Source organism: Zingiber officinale, chromosome 3A (assembly GCF_018446385.1).
Source record: "Zingiber officinale cultivar Zhangliang chromosome 3A, Zo_v1.1, whole genome shotgun sequence".
Lineage (NCBI taxonomy): Eukaryota > Viridiplantae > Streptophyta > Magnoliopsida > Zingiberales > Zingiberaceae > Zingiber > Zingiber officinale.
In genome coordinates this window covers 50,727,414-50,746,534 of record NC_055990.1, presented here as the reverse complement: position 1 = coordinate 50,746,534, position 19,121 = coordinate 50,727,414, and the positions used below count along the sequence as shown (strand labels likewise).

At 39.1% G+C, this 19,121-nt stretch overlaps 1 protein-coding gene across 1 annotated transcript; it reads left to right on the top strand.

The window, feature by feature from the left end:
* Positions 1 to 8,987: 8,987 nt before the first annotated feature.
* LOC122051869 (BURP domain-containing protein 3-like) lies at positions 8,988 to 10,536 on the top strand. Its single transcript, XM_042613181.1, has 3 exons — positions 8,988 to 9,146; positions 9,308 to 9,431; positions 9,529 to 10,536. The coding sequence occupies exons 1-3, from the start codon at positions 9,114 to 9,116 to the stop codon at positions 10,320 to 10,322; spliced, it is 951 nt and encodes a 316-aa protein (XP_042469115.1). The 5' UTR covers positions 8,988 to 9,113; the 3' UTR covers positions 10,323 to 10,536.
* Positions 10,537 to 19,121: the final 8,585 nt, after the last annotated feature.

Genomic DNA, 19,121 nt, shown 5'->3' with positions numbered 1-19,121 from the left:
GTGATGTGCGTAGATTATATACACTTTTATATATACTTTAACACACATCTATTTAGATTTCATGAGTATAATCTATATTTATTGCACCCTATTTCATTAGAATGTTATATTTTTGCTCCTTTTATTCGGAGATCTACTCTTTGTTATTTTGATTGATAGGACATGATTTGGAGTGAAAATGGAGCAAAAGATGAACATTGGAGGGAACATAGAGAAGATTAGCTCAGGTCATGTGAAACCACACGACCATGTGTCCTCTCTCGTAACAAAGCAAGCTTCGACCATGTGAATTCTCACAGCCGTGTGAACTTCACAAGAGAAGAAAACCATGGTCGTGTGAATCCACACGATTATGTGGACTTTCCAGAACAAATGTAGCACACGACGTGTGACTCAACACCACCGTATAACCTAACAGAGGAAAACAAGAACACCGCCGTGTGACTCCACACGACCATGCAACCCATCCAGAGGTAAAGCAAGACATGGTCATGCGAATCCACATGGTCGTGTCACCGAGGCAGACCTTGGCTATATGGATTCCACACGACCATGGCACGGGGTCGTGTGAAGCCTGTGCCCAACCCTATTTAATGGGTTTTCTCCCATTTTTGGGGAATTGGGGGGTTGGGACTTCACCCCTCTCCTTGGGGAAGGGTTCTCCCCTTAGGGGGAAACCTTAGAGCTTCATTTACCTCTATCCCTTGATGATCCGTCCATCTTTGGAGCAAGAAGGCATCCCCAAGATATTGAAAACATCTGCAAGCATCTCTTCTTCCTCTTCTTTCATATCTAGGGTCGTAAGTATGCTTTACTTTATATTTGGGTTTGTTCTTCCTTTGTAATGGAGTAGATCTCCTTTCTAGGATTAGGGAGTATTTGTGATATGATGGAGATATAAAACTATGTAGATTTGTCATGTTTCTATTCAATGACTTGTTTGATGTCTTGTTCATATTTGATGAAATATATGTGTGAAGCATATATATATCTTTTGCATATTTTATTGAATGGTTGTGAAGAATTGTTAATTCTGTAGGAGAAATACTCTAGATCGTATGACCGAGGGACCCTAGTGATAGGAGTTACCCTTTAACGGATGTCTAGGGTATCAACTTGAAAGGAGAAGCAAATCTCCACAAGGCAGTAGGGGATCGAGCGTAATCACTATTTCTATTTCTATGTTATTTTGTGTTAGTGTGTTCTTGTGATGTATGATCGAGAGGCCCTAGTGACAGGGGTAACCCGTTAACAGACTTCATAGGAATCACTTCCATTTAGTAGCATAGGACATGGAGTCGGAGATCATGCTGGCTTGTCCACTACAAGGGAGAGTCGGTAATGAATTTAACTTCCTACAAGAGCATGAACATAGAGGATAGGAACTAAGCAATCTATGTAACATCGCCTAGCATCACAAGGAAACCAAAATCCTAGAATCACATCTCAAACCATTTCCCACATCCTCTTAGCTCAACCCCTCTCAAGATCCACACTCTCTCTCTCTCCTCTCAACCTCTTACTCTCTCTTTTCAAACCTCTTACTCTCTCTTAGCTTTCGCAACACTGTCTATAGAAGAAACCCTATACAGAGCTCAGGAATGGAATAAGAAACTCGCCAGAGAAGAAGCTGCACAGTCGTCACCCTTTTCGGAATCCTCTGCCCTTGCAACCCGCTGGAGGCAAAGATCCTTAGAAAACACACCGAAATGTGGAAGACACATCGAAGAACCCCTCCAATGAGCTAGAGATGACCGGAGCCCACTGCTGTCGCCATTGCCTTGAACCCTACTTCTGCGACCGCTCAAGCAGGGAATCAACAAAGAAATGGAGGAAGGAGACTCACCAAAGAACACCTCTAGTGAGTTGAGCATGGTCAAAATGGCATCACCGTCGCTTGCAGTTGTCGGAAGGAATGTTGCGCCATCGCCACTTGAAGCAGATTAGAGAAGAAAGGATATTTGAGGGCGTTGGGGGAGAAAACGCGAGCAGAGTCGCGCACAGTGCCAAGCAGAAAATCCGAGCCAAATTCCATTATGCCATCGCGTGAAGGGTAAAGAGAAGGTGGGGATTCAATCCTAGTTGTCCATTCTTGTGAAGAGATGGAGATTTAAATGATGAAGGAATGAGTGGTCCGGATTAAATTAATTGAGATTGTCTTCTTGCTTAAATTCAATGGTCCATATTACTTCAGATCTAGATCAAGAGAAGGATGACTTATACTGAATGAAGGAACAAGATCTCTCTAGATTGGGATTAACAGTTTATATTGATTCAGCTTGATATTCTTCGTTTGACCTCCAAATCAAGCCAGATTTGATCCGATCCGACCATAATTCATGGTTTTTTGAGTTTCTTACAAAATCACATTAAAAACATGATATTTAATTATACTGAATTTATAAAAGCAAAGGGGACTATAACATATAATAAAGCATGCAAGAAGGTAAAAATGTTATGTATAATAGCCAAAATAACATATAAAAATACTAGTTATCATATTTCTGACCGAATAATTGAGTAGAGGATATTAGGTAGACTGGCTCTTTAGTTCTGCTTCTCCTCGAGCATCCATCTCCTCATCGGCCATCTTCATGGAATCATTCAGTAAAGTTTTTCATATGATTTTAGCTGCAAAATAAGAGAGGAAATCAATTAGATTCAATAGTGCAACAAGTAAGAATCTCTTACCGAAGCTATCTGGCAGTTTGACTCAGATGGGACTCAGTCTAAACATATACAGTATGCCCTCAGTTAACAACTTATGAATGTGGTATTTCAGACTAGATAGTTGAATATAGGTTGTTAGGTAGACTGGCTCCCATCGGTACTTTCCTAGTTTAGGAGGGTTAGGCAATTCCATTTGTCAACCGGTCGAGAAAGTTACTGGGGGTCGGTCAGAGGTAGAAATAGTGGGACTTCTAGCCCTTATTAGAGGAGGGCATTTTATCAAAAAAGACAACACTCACTCAGGCTTAGAAAATGAAAATGTCCAGCTTGGATTTCTTCGAGTAATAGAAGTAGTGGAAGATCTGAGGGTGCAGTGGGACTCGGTACAGATAGATTAGTACGATGTCTCTATTGGCGTAGTGGGGTCGGCAAGAGGATGGTGAATTGCCTAAAATAGAAAAATAAAATCTCTTCCCGATCCTTGGACTTAGACTAGAAATGCAATTAAAACAGAATTAACAACTTAAAGAAATAAGTAAAAGACCACTATTTACTTGGTTACAACCTAGTTGGTTGTTAATCCAAGGCGGTTGAAAAACTCATTAAGAAACTCATTCTCTAAAGGTAGAGAAGCCTTTTACACATATTGAAAGCTCAGAAATAACTAGGAAAGTGATTACAGAAGTTGTTATTACATTTCCTAGCTCCAGGGGCTTTTTTAAGCTCCTGAAAATTTATCCGTAACTTGAAGGTGCCTCCAAATGGATTAGAAAGCACCTCCAGCTAGGCACAGTATATAAAGCTTTATCCATTGCCAATTGTAACAAAACTGGGTCAAAAGCGCCTTCCATAAGCATGGAAAGCACCTCCCTTGCTTATGGAGGGCGTCTTCCATGCTCATGGAAGGCGCCTTCTGTCTGAAGGAAGCAAAGGCGCAGGGTGCCTCGGAGGTGCCTTCAATGCTCTTTGAAGGCGCCTCCTGCAGCGTATGCCATGCTCCAAGCCTTCCTTTGGATCTTCCATTGCTCCAATTGCCTAGGTGATTTCGACCAACCGAAATAGGGCTCACCTAAACCCAATTTCTGACCTTCTCCTCAAGCAGACTTCTGCTTTGGCTTCCCATCCCTTGAATGTCGGGTACGTTCTTCTCATCCACCGTTGTACTCTTCCGCAGCACCTCGTCCCTCGGATGCACCGAGCCCATCGACTCCCTTCCTGTTCCATCCTTCTCGCTAGCTTCGTCTTCCACTAGACTTCCTATGCTTCTAAGCTCTTGCACACTTAGACACAAGGATCAAACCAAAACAGGACCTAACTTAACTTGATTGATCATAGCAAAACAACCATGGGGTCCAACTATCTCCCCCTTTTTGATATGCATCAACCCAAGTTCAAGTTAGGGTAATAACGAACAAGATGCAATAAAAGAATTTACAAAACAAACATTTTAAGAATAAAGTTGCAAATAAAAGAAATTGCAACGTCAAGTATAATTTAAATTGATTTATCAATTTAAATTGATTTATCAAAATTCAGACTGATAAAATAGAGTTAGCAAAATTCAAAATTTGATAAAAGTTTAAAAATCCTAACTCCCCCTAAACTTGTACCTATTCCTCCCCCTTTGATCACATAAAAAAAATAGGTTACAAAAATAAAAAAAAAATAGAAAATTTTGAAATTTAAATTTTAGGGGCACACAAAAAAAACTTGATTTAACAAAAAAAAATTAAAACAATTTCTAAGTTATGAAGTTTTCAAACAATTGACAAAGATTGAAAACATTATCTTAATTAATTTCACAAACTTATCAGTTTGTCAATTAAATATTCAATTCAGTAATTGGCTTCTAGGCTGTGGCGAGGCACTAGGCCTTCTTGGTTATTGGATCATCAACCACTTCTAGACAAAGCCTCTTAAAGAATTTAAACATTTAACTTTTCTGAAAAGCCTTAGATTAAAAAAATATTTAATCTAAGTATGATTTTGAAACCCATTATAGGTTCCTTCCTACTGGGTTAGCTAAGAATCTGGGGGGTACATATTTTTTGAGAATTCTTCTAAGTTGTCCCTGATGGTTTCTAATGTACCAGTTTAACTTTTCATAAATTCTAAGTTTTGATTTTTTTTTTTGAAGGTTATTTGGTTTTAAGCATTCACCTTTTTTCAAACATTCGATTTGCATTTTCAATTTATCATTTTCTAAATTTAAATTGTTAAATAATTCTAAGGGACATGTTTTTGCAAGTTCAATTTTATCTCAGCATTTTCCTTTTCTAATTTTACTAAATCTTTAGAAATAATTTTAATAAAATTAAAGAACGGCTTAGGAGATAGAACACGTACCTCACTTACCTCTTTTGCTCCCCCTTTATCACTGCTTTCTTCTGATGACCCTTCCCCTTCATTGATGCTCATCTCTTAGCTGGTTTCATCTTCTAATTGATGGTTGGCCATTAGGGTTAGTCCTAAGAAGGCCTCAACCTCAGACTCAGAGGATGATGATTCATCTCATGTGGCCTTCAGGTTCTTATGTTTAGAGGATGTTGGTCTTTTGTACTTTTCCTTTTCCTTCTTCTTTAGTTTAGGGCATTCATCCTTGATGTGCCCTTCTTCGTTGTAGTTGTAACAGCGCACCTTCCTTTTTCTTCGATAATCCTTATTCATCTGTGATTTAAATTTATTAGATTGAATAAACTTATTGAACTTTCTTACCATTAGGGCAGCTTCATTTTCATCAATTAATTTTTCAAAGTCGGAATCGTTCGTTCTTGCCTTTAGGGTAATATTTTGGCTCAGTCTCTTTTGTCCTGCACACTGAGATTCATGTAATTCGAAAATAGAAAAGAGATTGTCGAGTGTACTTACCTCGAGATCCTTTGAGATATAGTAGGAGTCTACTATAGATGTCCATTCCGGTATTCTTGGGAACGTATTTAATCCATACCTTTGTGCATCCCAATTCATTATCATTTCTCCAAGATTTGATAATCCGGTGATTAGCTCCTTGAGTCTTCCATGTAGTTGTGCTACTGACTCTCCTTCTTCCATCCGGAGGTTCGTCAGTTGATTCCGGAGCACATCCCATCTCGTAAGCTTTGTTTCAGAAGTTCCTTCATGCAGTTTCAGGAACTTCTCCCAAAGTTTCTTTGCTGAATCATAATCTCCGATTCGATTCACTTCCTGGGGTGGAAGTATGCTGAGTAGGTGGAACTCGGTTCGTCCGTTTACTACGAAGTCTACTTGCTCCTTCTTGATCCACTAATATTCTTCTTTTTCTTCTCCTTGGGGGATTTTTAAAGCTACAAAATCATATTTAATTATTAGTAGAATTTTGAAGTCAGTTTTGAAGAATACCTCAATGTGTTTCTTCCATAACGTAAATTCTCCTTCAAATTTTGATGGATATATAGATCGTTGGTCTGGCCATCGTCTTGATTTTGATGCTTCATTCGACGGTTAGTCCTTCTGAGGAGGTTGGAATCTGATACCACTTGTTGGTGCAGCAGGGCCGACAAGAGGGGGTGAATTGCCTGAAATAGAAAAATAAAATCCCTTCCCGATCCTTTGGCTTAGACTAGAAACACAATTAAAATAGAATTAACAACTTAAAGAAATAAGTAAAAGACCACTATTTACTTGGTTACAACCTAATTGGTTGTTAATCCAAGGCGGTTGAAAAGCTCAATAAGAAACTCTTTCTCTGAAGGCGGAGAAGCCTTTTACACACACTGAAAGCTCAGAAATAACTAGGAAAGTAATTACAGAAGTTGTTATTACATTTCTTAGCTCCAGGGGCCATTTTTATAGCTCTTGGAAATCCTATCTGTAGCTTGAAGGCGCCTCCAAAGGGGTTGGAAGATGCCTCCTGCGAGGCGCAGTGGATAAAGCTTTATCTACTGCCAACGATAACAAAACTGGGTCGAAGGCGCCTACCATAAGCATGGAAGGCGCGTCCCTTGCTCATGGAGGGTGCTTTCTATGCTCATGGAAGGCGCCTTCCTCCTGAAGGAAGCGGAGGCGCATAGGGTGCCTCGGAGGCGCCTTCAATGCTCTTTGAAGGCGCCTCTAGCAGTGTATGTCTTGCTCCAAGCCTTACTTTAGATCTCCTACTGCTCCAATTGTCTGGGTGATTTTGGCCAACCGAAATAGAGCTCACTGGAACTCATTTTCTTGCCTTCTCCTCGAGCAGGCTTCTGCTCTAGTTTTTCGTCCCTCAGAACATCACACACATCATTCTTGTCCACCGGTGTACTCTTCCACAGCACCTCATCCCTCAGATGCACCGAGCCCATCGGCTTCCTTCCCATGCCATCCTTCTCGCTAGCTGCATCTTCCTCTCGACTTCCTGTGCTCCTAAGCTCCTACACACTTAGATACAAGGATCAAACCAAAACAGGACCTAAATTAACTTGGTTGATCACATCAAAATAACTATGGGGTCTAACAATCTCCGCACAGTAATCTAATAGAGTTAGATGCTCATTGTTGCAGGGCATATGAAAATTAGAACAAACTTCCGAGAAAAGGGGGTGCAAGGGAAAATGGAGGCTAGTGAGGAACTAGTCCCTAAAAAAGGCAAGAGAGCTTGTCGGGAGGAGATGGGGTCGGTCATGGTCAGAAGGGATGACGAGACGATGGTCAGGAGGAATGTGGTAGGATATCAACTCATCACCATTGAAGTCAGAGGCCGTGGAGATATACCAGAGCCTATAAATAGCGAGATGAGGAGCGGAAGCTATAGAAAGGGGAGAAGGTTGAACAAGGAACGAAAGAGAAGGAACTTACAATGAAAACAAAAGACTTAGAGAATCGCAGGCGAAAACCAAAGGAAGAAGGTGAGGAGAAGAACGCGAGAACGATGAAGGGACATTAAGACATGAACATTAAAAACTCTACTAAGGGGTTCCTGAGAACCGTCTGATCAAGGGTAGGAAGGAGAGAGATTTAATTTGGGTTATTATATTTAAATTATTAGCAGTCACATCGTATCTCAACAGACATCTGTCACATTAGATATTCTTTTCATCAACATTCGACATGTGGTAGCAAACCATAGGTAGCATTTGTGAGGGATGGGAGGCAATAAGAAAGATTATTATAAAAAGGCGTGCTCATCTTGTTCACATTAATGATGAGTGGCATGCCATATTTCTAGGGTGCTAGAGGGATATCAACTTGGGCCGAGCGACGATTTGGAAAATAAACATCCGGTCAGGAAACAAGGTATTCATGTGAGCCGGACGGAAGAAGGAAGATTGAACGTCCAATCGGAGGAGGCACGAGCGACACAAGTGTCTAATTAGTTGGACTTATAGCTTTTTTTCAACTAGACTTGAAGGAGTGGCTTGTGATACAACAAATAAGGTGAGGCCTCCGAGTTGAGTTAAAGTCAAGAAGATTAGTTGACATGACAGTCAAGGTCAAGAAGCGGTCAATACTCAGGGCCAGTGCATATGATCGTCTCGACCAGGAGGTCATTCGACCGAACCCTGTGACTGGTCGAACCCAAGCCCCTCAGTATTGATAAAACTCTAAGCCAAGTCAACACCATCCAGAGCAAGGTCCCCTTCATCGTTCAGGGTTAACACGGTTAACTCTCTCAATCGAGTAAGCTAGCCGATCTGACATACAGTTCGGTTGGGTAGACTAGGCACTCGGTCCAATTGAATTCTAGGCCAAACAAATAGGTCAAGCAAGGGGTGAGTATCCAACAACATTCCTTAAATCCGACTTGTTTGCTCTTATCAGCAACCGCCGATCGGATTACAAAAGGAACTCGGTCAGTTTTCCAGTTAAGTATATTAAGGACCCTTCAATCCAATCACTTCACATTCTTTTTTGACGTTTTATGCCACAAATGACAGAGAATATTCCATATGCGAGATGTACACTAGAAGCTTCTCTTATGACAAATACAGATATTGTGAGATCATTTTAGAAAAGTGTCAGAACATCTTTATGATATTTTCTTTTTTGAAACATTTTAAGATTTGTGTATAAACTAATGGTAACACAATAAAAAAAAGTTTGCATTTATAGGTACAAGTACATTTATATTACATGAGACTACGTAATTCTACACATCCATTATGCTTACTTTGAAATTATTCTTAACAATAAAAAATCTTCATTCAGTCAATACTAGAACACTTACCTACTTTGAAATTACATGGCCTCTTTCCCGCTTACGTTTACATGATTGCCTCCTAAATTTCTTTTTCGCGTTACCCGAATTATCCATTTTCTGCATATATAATTCAAAGCAATGCACTGTACAAGATTGATTGGCATAAATATTTTCATATATAAGAAATATATTAATACAACGTGAAATGCGTGCGAACTAAGAAAATATTTTAGCTTCTCTATATAAGTGAACCAAAGTGCGTATCAATAAACCATCTACCAATCCTCAATTTCTACTCTGCATTATATTGTTCATGGCAAACCAGCTCATCCTGTTCTTCCTCTGGGTGAGAAAATTCATACCACTCGTAGTATTATTAATCAACGGATCTTGTTTGGTTGAATTAGTCAGTAATCTAATTCAATAGATTTGTCTTGTATGACGTTTGTTTGTTTTCTTCAATTAACTGTGTGCGCATGAATTTTGAATTGATCGAAATGGTTGCAGCTCCTCGCCGGACTCGTAGCCCATCCATCAGTTGCACTTGCTTCGTCGCCGGAGCTCTACTGGAAAACTGCCCTCCCGAACACTCCCATCCCTAGCTGCATCCATGACCTCCTTCACCCCCCTGGTTCATTGATTTTTATCCATGCATGTATATTTTTATTACGATATGATCTCGTTAATTTGGAATCTCAATAAATATATATACATCAATTGAATTGCAGAGACGAGCCCGGGCTTATGGACGTCGCCGGAGTCCGAAGAGGAAGTGGTGGTTCCCGGAGTCACCTCCATTTACTACAACGCCGCCAACGCAGCGCAACTCGGCGAAATGTCCTCTCGGTCTCTGTTCTTCCTCGAGAAGGACCTGTTTCCAGGAGCCACCTTCGACTTGCAATTCAAGCGATCCATTCCCAAACACGCTGACCTCCTCCCTCGCCGCGTGGCCGACGCCCTCCCCTTCTCCTCCAACAAGCTCCCCGACATTCTCGCGCTTCTCTCCATCGACCCTAACTCGAAGGAAGCCCGGGAGATGAGTGCGACCCTGGAACGGTGCGAGGGCACGGCGAATGCAAGGGAGACGAAGCACTGCGCCACCTCCATCGAGTCCATGGTCGACTTCGCCCTCTCGGCTCTGGCCACCGACTATGTCAACGCCGTGTCGACAGTCGCGAACGCCACGGCAGCGGCGGAAATGCAGCGGTACGCCGTGGAGGGGTTCGAAAGGATGGGCGGGGAGGTGCTGGGTGTGTTCTGCCATGCAGAGCCGTACGCGTACGTTGTGTTCCACTGCCACGCGGTGGGGAAGGGGATGATGAGGGAGTACGCGGTGAGCTTGAAGGGGAGCGACGGGAGCCGAGTGGAGGCGATCGCAGTTTGTCACCTGGACACGACGTCGTGGAATCCACAGCACGTGATGCTCCAGGTGCTGCATGTGAAGCCTGGTAGTACAGAGCCGGTGTGCCATTTCCTGCCCAGCGACCATGTCCTGTGGACCCCACGCCAACAAATGCTGTGACTAATAATCCAAAGGGCTGCCATGTCTCTGCCTATTATTGCTGCTTGTGCCTGTCTATGTAAAAGAACGTGCCTATGTGGTCTATGCTCTTGTTATCTTCAATAACGACTGCAGTAGAGAATAGTACTCGACTGCAGTGGTGTGGCGGGTTGCGGTGCTCGGTGTCTATGCATTAATGGATAGCTTTGCTTGCAAATAAATATATTTTAGTAAAGCGCATCGTTTGATATTTTCCAAATTAACAAAAAAAAATAAAAAAATAAATAATCAAAGGACGTTTTTTTTAAAATTATTTTTTATTCCAATATTTTTATTTACCGAATTTACCTATTATTCCCACTCCATTTCAATGGTGTTCATATATAGTATACTCTCACTTGTTCATTTTTAAATTTTATTTTTATAATCTATGTATCAATTTTCTAAAAACTATTAGATGAGCGTATATTTACTAAATTTTACATGTAAATATTCGTCTGTACCATGAAGATTTTTTGACTTATTATTTACCTTGGTTTTTTCAATTTTAACTAATTTAGATAATGTAATCAATTTTAATTATATGGATCTAAACTATTTAAATTTTAAATACGATCTCTATTATATTTTGTATATTAGAACCGATGCAGATGAGATAGGGTGAACAGCGTTTATCATGTCATTGTTCATAATGCAAAGAAAACCTGAAAACTCAATATAATAGACAATTGATTTTACTTTATTTATAGTATCTTAAGCGACTACATCCAAAATCTAGTCTTAAAGATTACTACTAGTAACCTTTTCCTTCTTGGATATCTTCCGGATGAGGAGAAATCTCTTGCACCTTGTTCTTCTAAGAACATAATAAGAAAACAGAATAAAAATAAAAAATAAAAATAACTTTTCATAATAATCTTTGCTTTTGTTTGCTCGTTTGTTGCATTGGATTATCTTTGGATGATATTGATATTGAAAATACAATCAAAATCTCATATTAAAAATATATTAAAAAAATCATAAGTTTAAAGTATCAGTCTTTTAATGGTAAGAAATACAACAACACTTAGTCTCTAACCTATCAAGAATTAACTCATTCAAATCATCTTAAAATTCTTTTTTATAAGTTGTTGTTCAGGCTGATTTATATATATCAGTCATCTGATCTTACTCATTAGTTAATTAATTCACTATAGATTTGAACATTACTTTGATATGTCAAATCAACGACTCTATCCACCTCAACATGTATCCGTCGACGGTTTATTACTATCAGTTGATTATTACCTATTCAGTCGAATCTAAAAGTCAAATTTTAAATATTTTATTCTCTTAAATAAATACATCAATCGATTATCAATTATCATCAGTCAACTATTAACTAATCAGTTGAGCCCCATAGTTAAATTCTAAACTCTCTCAACTAATACGCTCCATCAATGATCATAATCAACCAAGTTGAATAATCAATTATTTTTCATCCTTTGTTTAGTACAATAACAATCACTCAATACTAGAAATAAGGCTTATAGCGATACTTTCTTGATGACACTTATGAAAAATGTAATTATTAATATTTTTATAACAACACTCATTAATTTTAAAAATAAAACATCATATTATACCATCTATAATGACATATTATACACCCCGATGTAAAGTTGGGTTGGTTAATACGGAGCAGAGTTATTACCATAGGGCAAATGTTCGAATCTCGACAGAGTCGAAGAAAAAAGCCCTCCACCGCATTGGTCAACTACAGCTTCCAGATTTATCTCCTCACAGATGGTCATGAGACCGATCGTGTGAGGCTGCTGGGGTTGCAGATTCCACCTTTTTTGCTTCCATATTTTATAAATGTAACCTCTCCACAACCACCCCCTTTTCCTCTCTGCATCGCCTTTGCATCGCAGGCGACCTTTGTTAGAGTGTATACTAAAAGTCTAGTTCTTTGTAAACATTTATTTTGAAATAAGAATCACATTGGTCAAATGTCTATATTTATGCTAAATGTAGTTGTCCATTTAATTTATATTGTAAATAACATGGTATGAGGAGACACACAGAAGTTCATGTTATCAGTTCCTTATAAATTATAAACAGTTGTTCACATGTAAGATGGAATAGGACAAACCATTGGAGTGGTTGTAGTGTAATTAGGTATTAGTTTATCTTGACTGATAAATTACACTAATACATTATGAGTGTATTGAGTAGAACCATCTGAGGTAGTATCTTTTTATACTGACTATATAAAAGAACAATATCTCTGTTATTATGGAAGTGTGTACTCTTAATCATGATATAATAACAAGCACATATACTTAATATTTATTTCTTTAATTATCAAAGGGTGCGATTTAGCTCGTTAAATCAATGGGCCCGATAAGTTAGGAAATGATATTATTTATATGGTGTGTTGTTGATTATAGAATGAAACTACGTCCTAGTAATCTAGGTCGATAATGTCCCCAAGAGGAGCTCATAAGGATTGTCATGTAAACCCTGCAGGTGGACTTAGTCCGACATGACGATAAGGTTGAGTAGTACTACTCTTAGTGTTGGTTGCTACTCGGAAAACCTATAGGTTCCACTGTACAAAAATTTTGTACAAAGGTCTGAACCTTTTCCTAGCTACCATGTGTTCTTTTAAATTAAATTTTGGATCGCCTGCGGAACTTAACACGTTTGATCCAAAACTTAATCTATTTGTTCTTTTAGGTTTTGACTTGGATCTCCTGCGGAACTTAACACGTTCGACCCAAGTCTCCTTAAGTTATTAATTCCATTAAATATTAATTTCCATAAAAGGTTCCCAGTACTGACGTGGCGAGGCACATGGCCTTCTTGGATATGGGAGCAACCACCACCGACTAGACAAAACCTTTAATAGAAAGCTAATATTTAATTTCCTAAAATAACTTTAGGTTAACCAAAGAGAACAATCAAATCACAAGGAAAAGAAAGAAACAAAAGAATACAACTTCGAAAAAATATATTCGAAATACTAGAACGTAAGCCTCTTGTATTTGGTATTATTTCCATAAATAACTAGCATGATGCGGAAATAGAAATTACTAGTTATACCTTGTAGAAAAAACCTCTTGATCTTCTACCGTATTCCTCTTCTAACCTCGGACGTTGTGTGGGCAACGATCTTCCAAGATGAGAAACCACCAACCACCTTCTTCTCCTCCAAGCAAGGTTCGTCCACAAAAGAAAAGCTTTACCAAGGAGAAAAACCAAAATACTAACCAAGCTCCAAGAGATGCTAGCTTTCTCTCCTTCTTCTTCTTCTCCAAGTAGTATCCGGCCACCACAAGAACTCCAAGGGAGAGGGAGAGGTTCGGCCACCACAAGAGGAAAAGAAGGAGATGATGGCCGGCCACACCAAGGAACAAAAGAGGAGAGGAATAATAGATGTTGTGTCTTGTGAAGGCACCTCACCCCTTCTTTTATATTCCTTGGCCTAGGTAAATTAGGAAATTTAATTACAATAAATTTTCCTTAATTTCCTTGACATGATTTAATTGAGAAAATAAAATAATATTTCCCAATTAAACAATGATGGCTGGCCAAATCAATAGGAAGCAAATTGGACAAGTTTCAATCAACAATTAAAATTTTCCTTATTTGTTTCGGAAATTTTAAAAATAAAATTTCTCTTTAAAATCTCTTCATGGTTAATAAAAGGAAATATCTATAATTTTAATTTTATTAACATGTGAATAATTTTAAAGAGAAAATAAAACATCTCTCCAATCTACAAATAAGGAAAGAGATCTAATCTCTTTCTTTAATTTTTGTAAATCTTTAACAAGAGAGATATTTTAATTTTAATTCTCTTTAAATTAAATCTTCCACATAATAATAAACATTAAAATTAAATTTTCTTTTTAATTAATTATGGCCGGCCCTACTAGCTTGGGTTCAAGCTAGGGCCGCCACCTTAAACCTAGCTTGGTTCCCAAGCTAGCTTGGCCGGCCCCCTTTAGGTGGGTATAGAAGGTGGGTATATGTGGGTATAGTACTCTATAAATAAGAGGCTACGATAGGGACCGAGAGGAGGAATTGGTTTTGGTCTCCGATAAAATTAAGCATCCCATGTCCCCAACACACAACTTAATTTTATCAATGATAATTCATTCCACTAGAGAACTATCATTGAACTACCGCACCAATCCCAAATTACATTTTGGGCTCCTTCTTATTATGAGTGTGTTAGTCTCCCTGTGTTTAAGATATCGAATGCCCACTAATTAAGTGAGTTACTGACAACTCATTTAATTAATATCTAAGTCCAAGAGTAGTACCACTCAACCTTATTATCGTGTCGGACTAAGTCCACCTGCAGGGTTTAACATGACAATCTTTATGAGCTCCTCTTGAGGACATTATCAACCTAGTATCTCTAGGACACAGTTTCCTTCTATAATCAACAACACACACTATGAGTGATACCATTTCCCAATTTATCGGGTTTATTGATTCATCGAACTAAATCTCACCCATTGATAAATTAAAGAAATAAATATCAAACATATGTGCTTGTTATTATATTAGGATTAAGAGCACACACTTCCATAATAACTGAGGTCTTTGTTCCTTTATAAAGTCAGTATAAAAGGAACGACCTCAAATGGTCCTACTCAATACACTCTGAGTGTACTAGTGTAATTATATAGTCAAGATAAACTAATACCTAATTACACTACGACCTTCTAATGGTTTGTTCCTTTCCATTCTGGTCGTGAACTACTGTTTATAATTTATAAGGTACTGATAACATCATCTTCTGTATGTGGCACGACATACTATGCTATCTACAATATAAATTAATTGAACAACTACAACTAAATGTAGACAATTTGACCAAATATGATTCTTTATTCAAAATAAATGTTTACAAAAGCTTAGGCTTTCAGTATACACTCTAACAATCTCCCACTTATACTAACGACTAAGCTGCCATATCTTCTGCCATACATCTGATTCCCATTCCCTCCACATGCGGATCGAAAGCTTTTGTTGGAAGGGCCTTAGTGAAAGGATCTGCCAGGTTATCTGCTGATGCAATCTTGGCTATGACAACTTCTCCTCGCTTCACAATATCTCGTATCAGGTGGTACTTGCGCTCTATATGTTTACTTGTCTTATGGGCTCGTGGTTCCTTCGAGTTTGCAACTGCACCGCTATTATCACAATAAATTGTGATGATTTTGGGCAAACCAGGAATCACATCTAAGTCCATTAGAAAGTTCCTGAGCCATACTGCTTCTTTAGCCGCCTCAGAGGCTGCTACATACTCAGCTTCCATGGTTGAGTCCGAAACACATTTCTGCTTAACACTCCTCCATGAAATGGCTCCACCTCCTAAAGTAAACACATAGCCTGATGTAGACTTACTATTGTCCCTATCTGATTGAAAATCTGAATCCGTGTAACCCACAGGGAGCAGATCATCTGCTTGGTAAACTAGCATATAATCTCTAGTCCTTCTCAGGTACTTTAATATATGCTTTACCGCAGTCCAATGTCCTTGTCCAGGGTTACTCTGATATCTGCTGACCATGCCTACGGCAAAACAGATATCAGGTCTCGTACATAGCATTGCATACATTAGGCTTCCTACAGCCGAAGCATAAGGAACTGCTTTCATGTCCTCTATCTCTTTTGATGTCTTTGGAGACATCTCTTTAGATAGAGCTACTCCATGTCTAAAAGGTAAGAAACCTTTCTTTGAGTCTTGCATGCTAAAACGAGCAAGGATTGTATCTATATATGAAGCTTGGGATAGACACAACATTCTTTTCTTGCGATCCCTTATAACTTTGATCCCAAGAATGTGTGCACATTCTCCTAAGTCCTTCATATCAAATTGTTTGGACAACCATACCCTTACGTCTGATAATACCTTGACATTGTTGCCAATTAACAAAATATCATCTACGTATAGTACAAGAAATACCACCACGTTTCCGTTACACTTCTTATATACACAAGACTCATCCGGACTTTGAATAAATCCATATGACTGGATTACTTCATTAAACCGGATGTTCCAAGACCTTGAAGCTTGCTTTAGTCCATAAATGGACCGATTGAGCTTGCATACTAGATGCTCTTTGCCTTTTTCAATAAATCCTTCTGGTTGCTTCATATGGATGTTCTCTTCAAGACTTCCATTAAGGAAAGTTGTCTTGACATCCATTTGCCAAATCTCATAATCCATATGAGCAGCAATGGATAAGAGTATCCGGATAGACTTAAGCATGGCTACCGTGAAAAGGTTTCCTCATAATCGATTCCTCTTTGAGTGTACCCTTCGCAACAAGCCTAGCTTTGAAGGTTTCTACCTTCCGTCTGTCCTCTTTTCCTTTGTAGATCCACTTGCATCCAACGGCTTTTACACCATCGGTGGTTCTACAAGCTCCGGACCTTATTAGAGTACATAGACTCTATTTCGGAATTCATCGCATTTTGCCAAGATGTCGCATCTATATCTTGGAGTGCTTCATCATACGGGGATCGGGTTCATGTTTTCCGGGATCAAGTCCAAGACTCTCCCAAAACATGAATCTTTCAGCCTCACAACCCTCCCACTACGACGAGGCACTATCTGTGGTTGTGTATCATGTGTGACACGTGTTGGAGCTCTTGTGGTACTTCATCTTGTCTTGTTGGTATTGAAGTAGACATGTCCTCTAAGTTCTTCTAAAACGACTTTACTCGGGCTTGTGATCCATTATATAGTCTTCTTCAAAAGCGGGCATTGGTGCTAACAATGACCTTCGGTCTTTAGGACTATAAAATAAACCACCTTTTGTTCCTTTGGGATATCCTACAAACACGCGAACTTCTGTACGAGATTCTAACTTATCAAGATCTGGTTTCAAAGACATGTGCCGGACTACCCCAAATCCGAATATGTCTTAGACTGGGTTTTCGCCCATTCCACAATTCTATGGGAGTAGAACAAACTGATTTAGAAGGTACTAAGTTCGGAATGTCTGTTTCCAGAGCATATCCCCAAAACGAATTTGGTAATTCGAATAACTTATCATTGATCTAACCATCTCCATAAGAGTCCTATTCCTTCGTCTGCCACACCATTCTGTTGGTGTTCCAGAGACAATTGGGATTGAATTCGGCCTCGATAAGTAATTCCTAAACTCTCCAAAGAGGTATTCGCCACCACGATCGACAGTAGTGTCTTGATACTTTACCTAGTCGTTTCTCCACATCGCCTTGTATTCTTTGAACTTATCAAAGCACTCGGACTTGCGCATTAGGTAAATGTATCCATATCTTGAGTAATCGTCTATGAAAGAGACGAAATATTCAAAACCTCCTCTTGCCCGGACAGACATAGGACCACACAAATCAGAGTGAACCAACTCTAACACTTCTTTGGCTCTATACCCCTTGGCCTTGAACGGCCTCTTGGTCATTTTACCTTCCAAGCAAGATTCACAAGTTGGAAAATTTTCCAACTCAAATGAACTCAAAAGTCCATCGGCTATAAGCCTCTGAATCCTACTTAAGTTAATATGTCCAAGCCTTAGATGCCAAAGATATGCTTGGTTCATTTGCGAAGGTTCTTTTCTCTTATTAGAATTAGAAGATGAGTTATAAATTTCCATGTTTTGCTTTGTGGAAGAAATTGGATTTAAAGTACACAAATTGCCAACTAATGTACCAGAACAGATAATCACTTTATTTCTTTTAATAACTACATCGTTACTAAAGGAAACTGAATATCCATCTAAAAACAGTTTAGAAACTGAAATTAAATTCTTTCTAAAACTGGGTACATAAAGACAATTTCTTAAAACCAAATTCCTATTTCTACTAAAAGATAAGTAGACGTCTCCCACTGCAACAGCTGCCACCTTAGTAGCATTGCCCATGTAGACGGTAATTTCTCCTTCAGATAGTCGTCGGGTTTCCTGGAACCCCTGCAAGGAATTGCAGACATGATCAGTGGCTCCCGTATCTACACACCAGGTGCTGGTAGATAACACCGCTAAACATGTTTCAACAACTAGAGTATGAGATATACCTTTGTTTTGGTTCCTACGAGGACAGTCCGCCTTCCAATGTCCTGCCTGCTTACAGATGAAGCACTTGCCCTTCGGCTTCTTCATTCCAGCTTTAAATCCCGTACTCTGAGATTTATTCACTTTCTTTGTTGAACCAGCTTGTTTCTTCTTCTTCTTTCCTTTCGGTTTAGAAGTAGAACCATTTTCAGCATAGTGAATTTGAGCATTGTGACGAAATAATCCTTCTGCTGCTTGAAGTTCTGTCAGTAGTTCCGCTAATGAATAAACCCTCTTATTATAGTTCAGGCGGAACTGCTCAAAACTTCTAGGTAGCGTTTGGAGGATCATATCGATCTGGGTTTCCCCATCAATTTCTCCTCCAAGGATCTGTATCTCGTTCAGATAAGCCATCATCTTTAGGATATGATCCCTCACAGGAGTACCCTCTTGCATGGTGGCTGTCATTATCTTTCTCATGGCTTCTTGCCTAGAAGCCCTATCCTGATGACCAAAGAGTTCCTTGAGATTGTTCATAATATCATAGGCTGTTGGTAAATCTTGATGCTGATGTTGCAATACATTTGACATTGAAGCCAAAATGTAACACCGCGCCATCTCATCTGCTTTTACCCATTTCCTATGATATTCAATCTCCTCTTGGGTAGATTCACCAGTAAGTGCTTCAGGACAAGGCTCAGTCAGTACAAATTTATAGCTTTCAGCAGTAAGAACAATGTCCAGGTTTCTTTTCCAATCTATGTAATTAGGTCCAGTAAGT

Bases quoted from the DNA above. Each gene is read 5' to 3' on its own strand.
- LOC122051869 (XM_042613181.1), top strand. From the start codon at position 9,114: ATGGCAAACCAGCTCATCCTGTTCTTCCTCTGG. The intron at 9,147-9,307 runs GTGAGAAAATTC...AAATGGTTGCAG, and splicing joins TCATCCTGTTCTTCCTCTGG to CTCCTCGCCGGACTCGTAGC. The intron at 9,432-9,528 runs GTTCATTGATTT...ATTGAATTGCAG, and splicing joins TGACCTCCTTCACCCCCCTG to AGACGAGCCCGGGCTTATGG.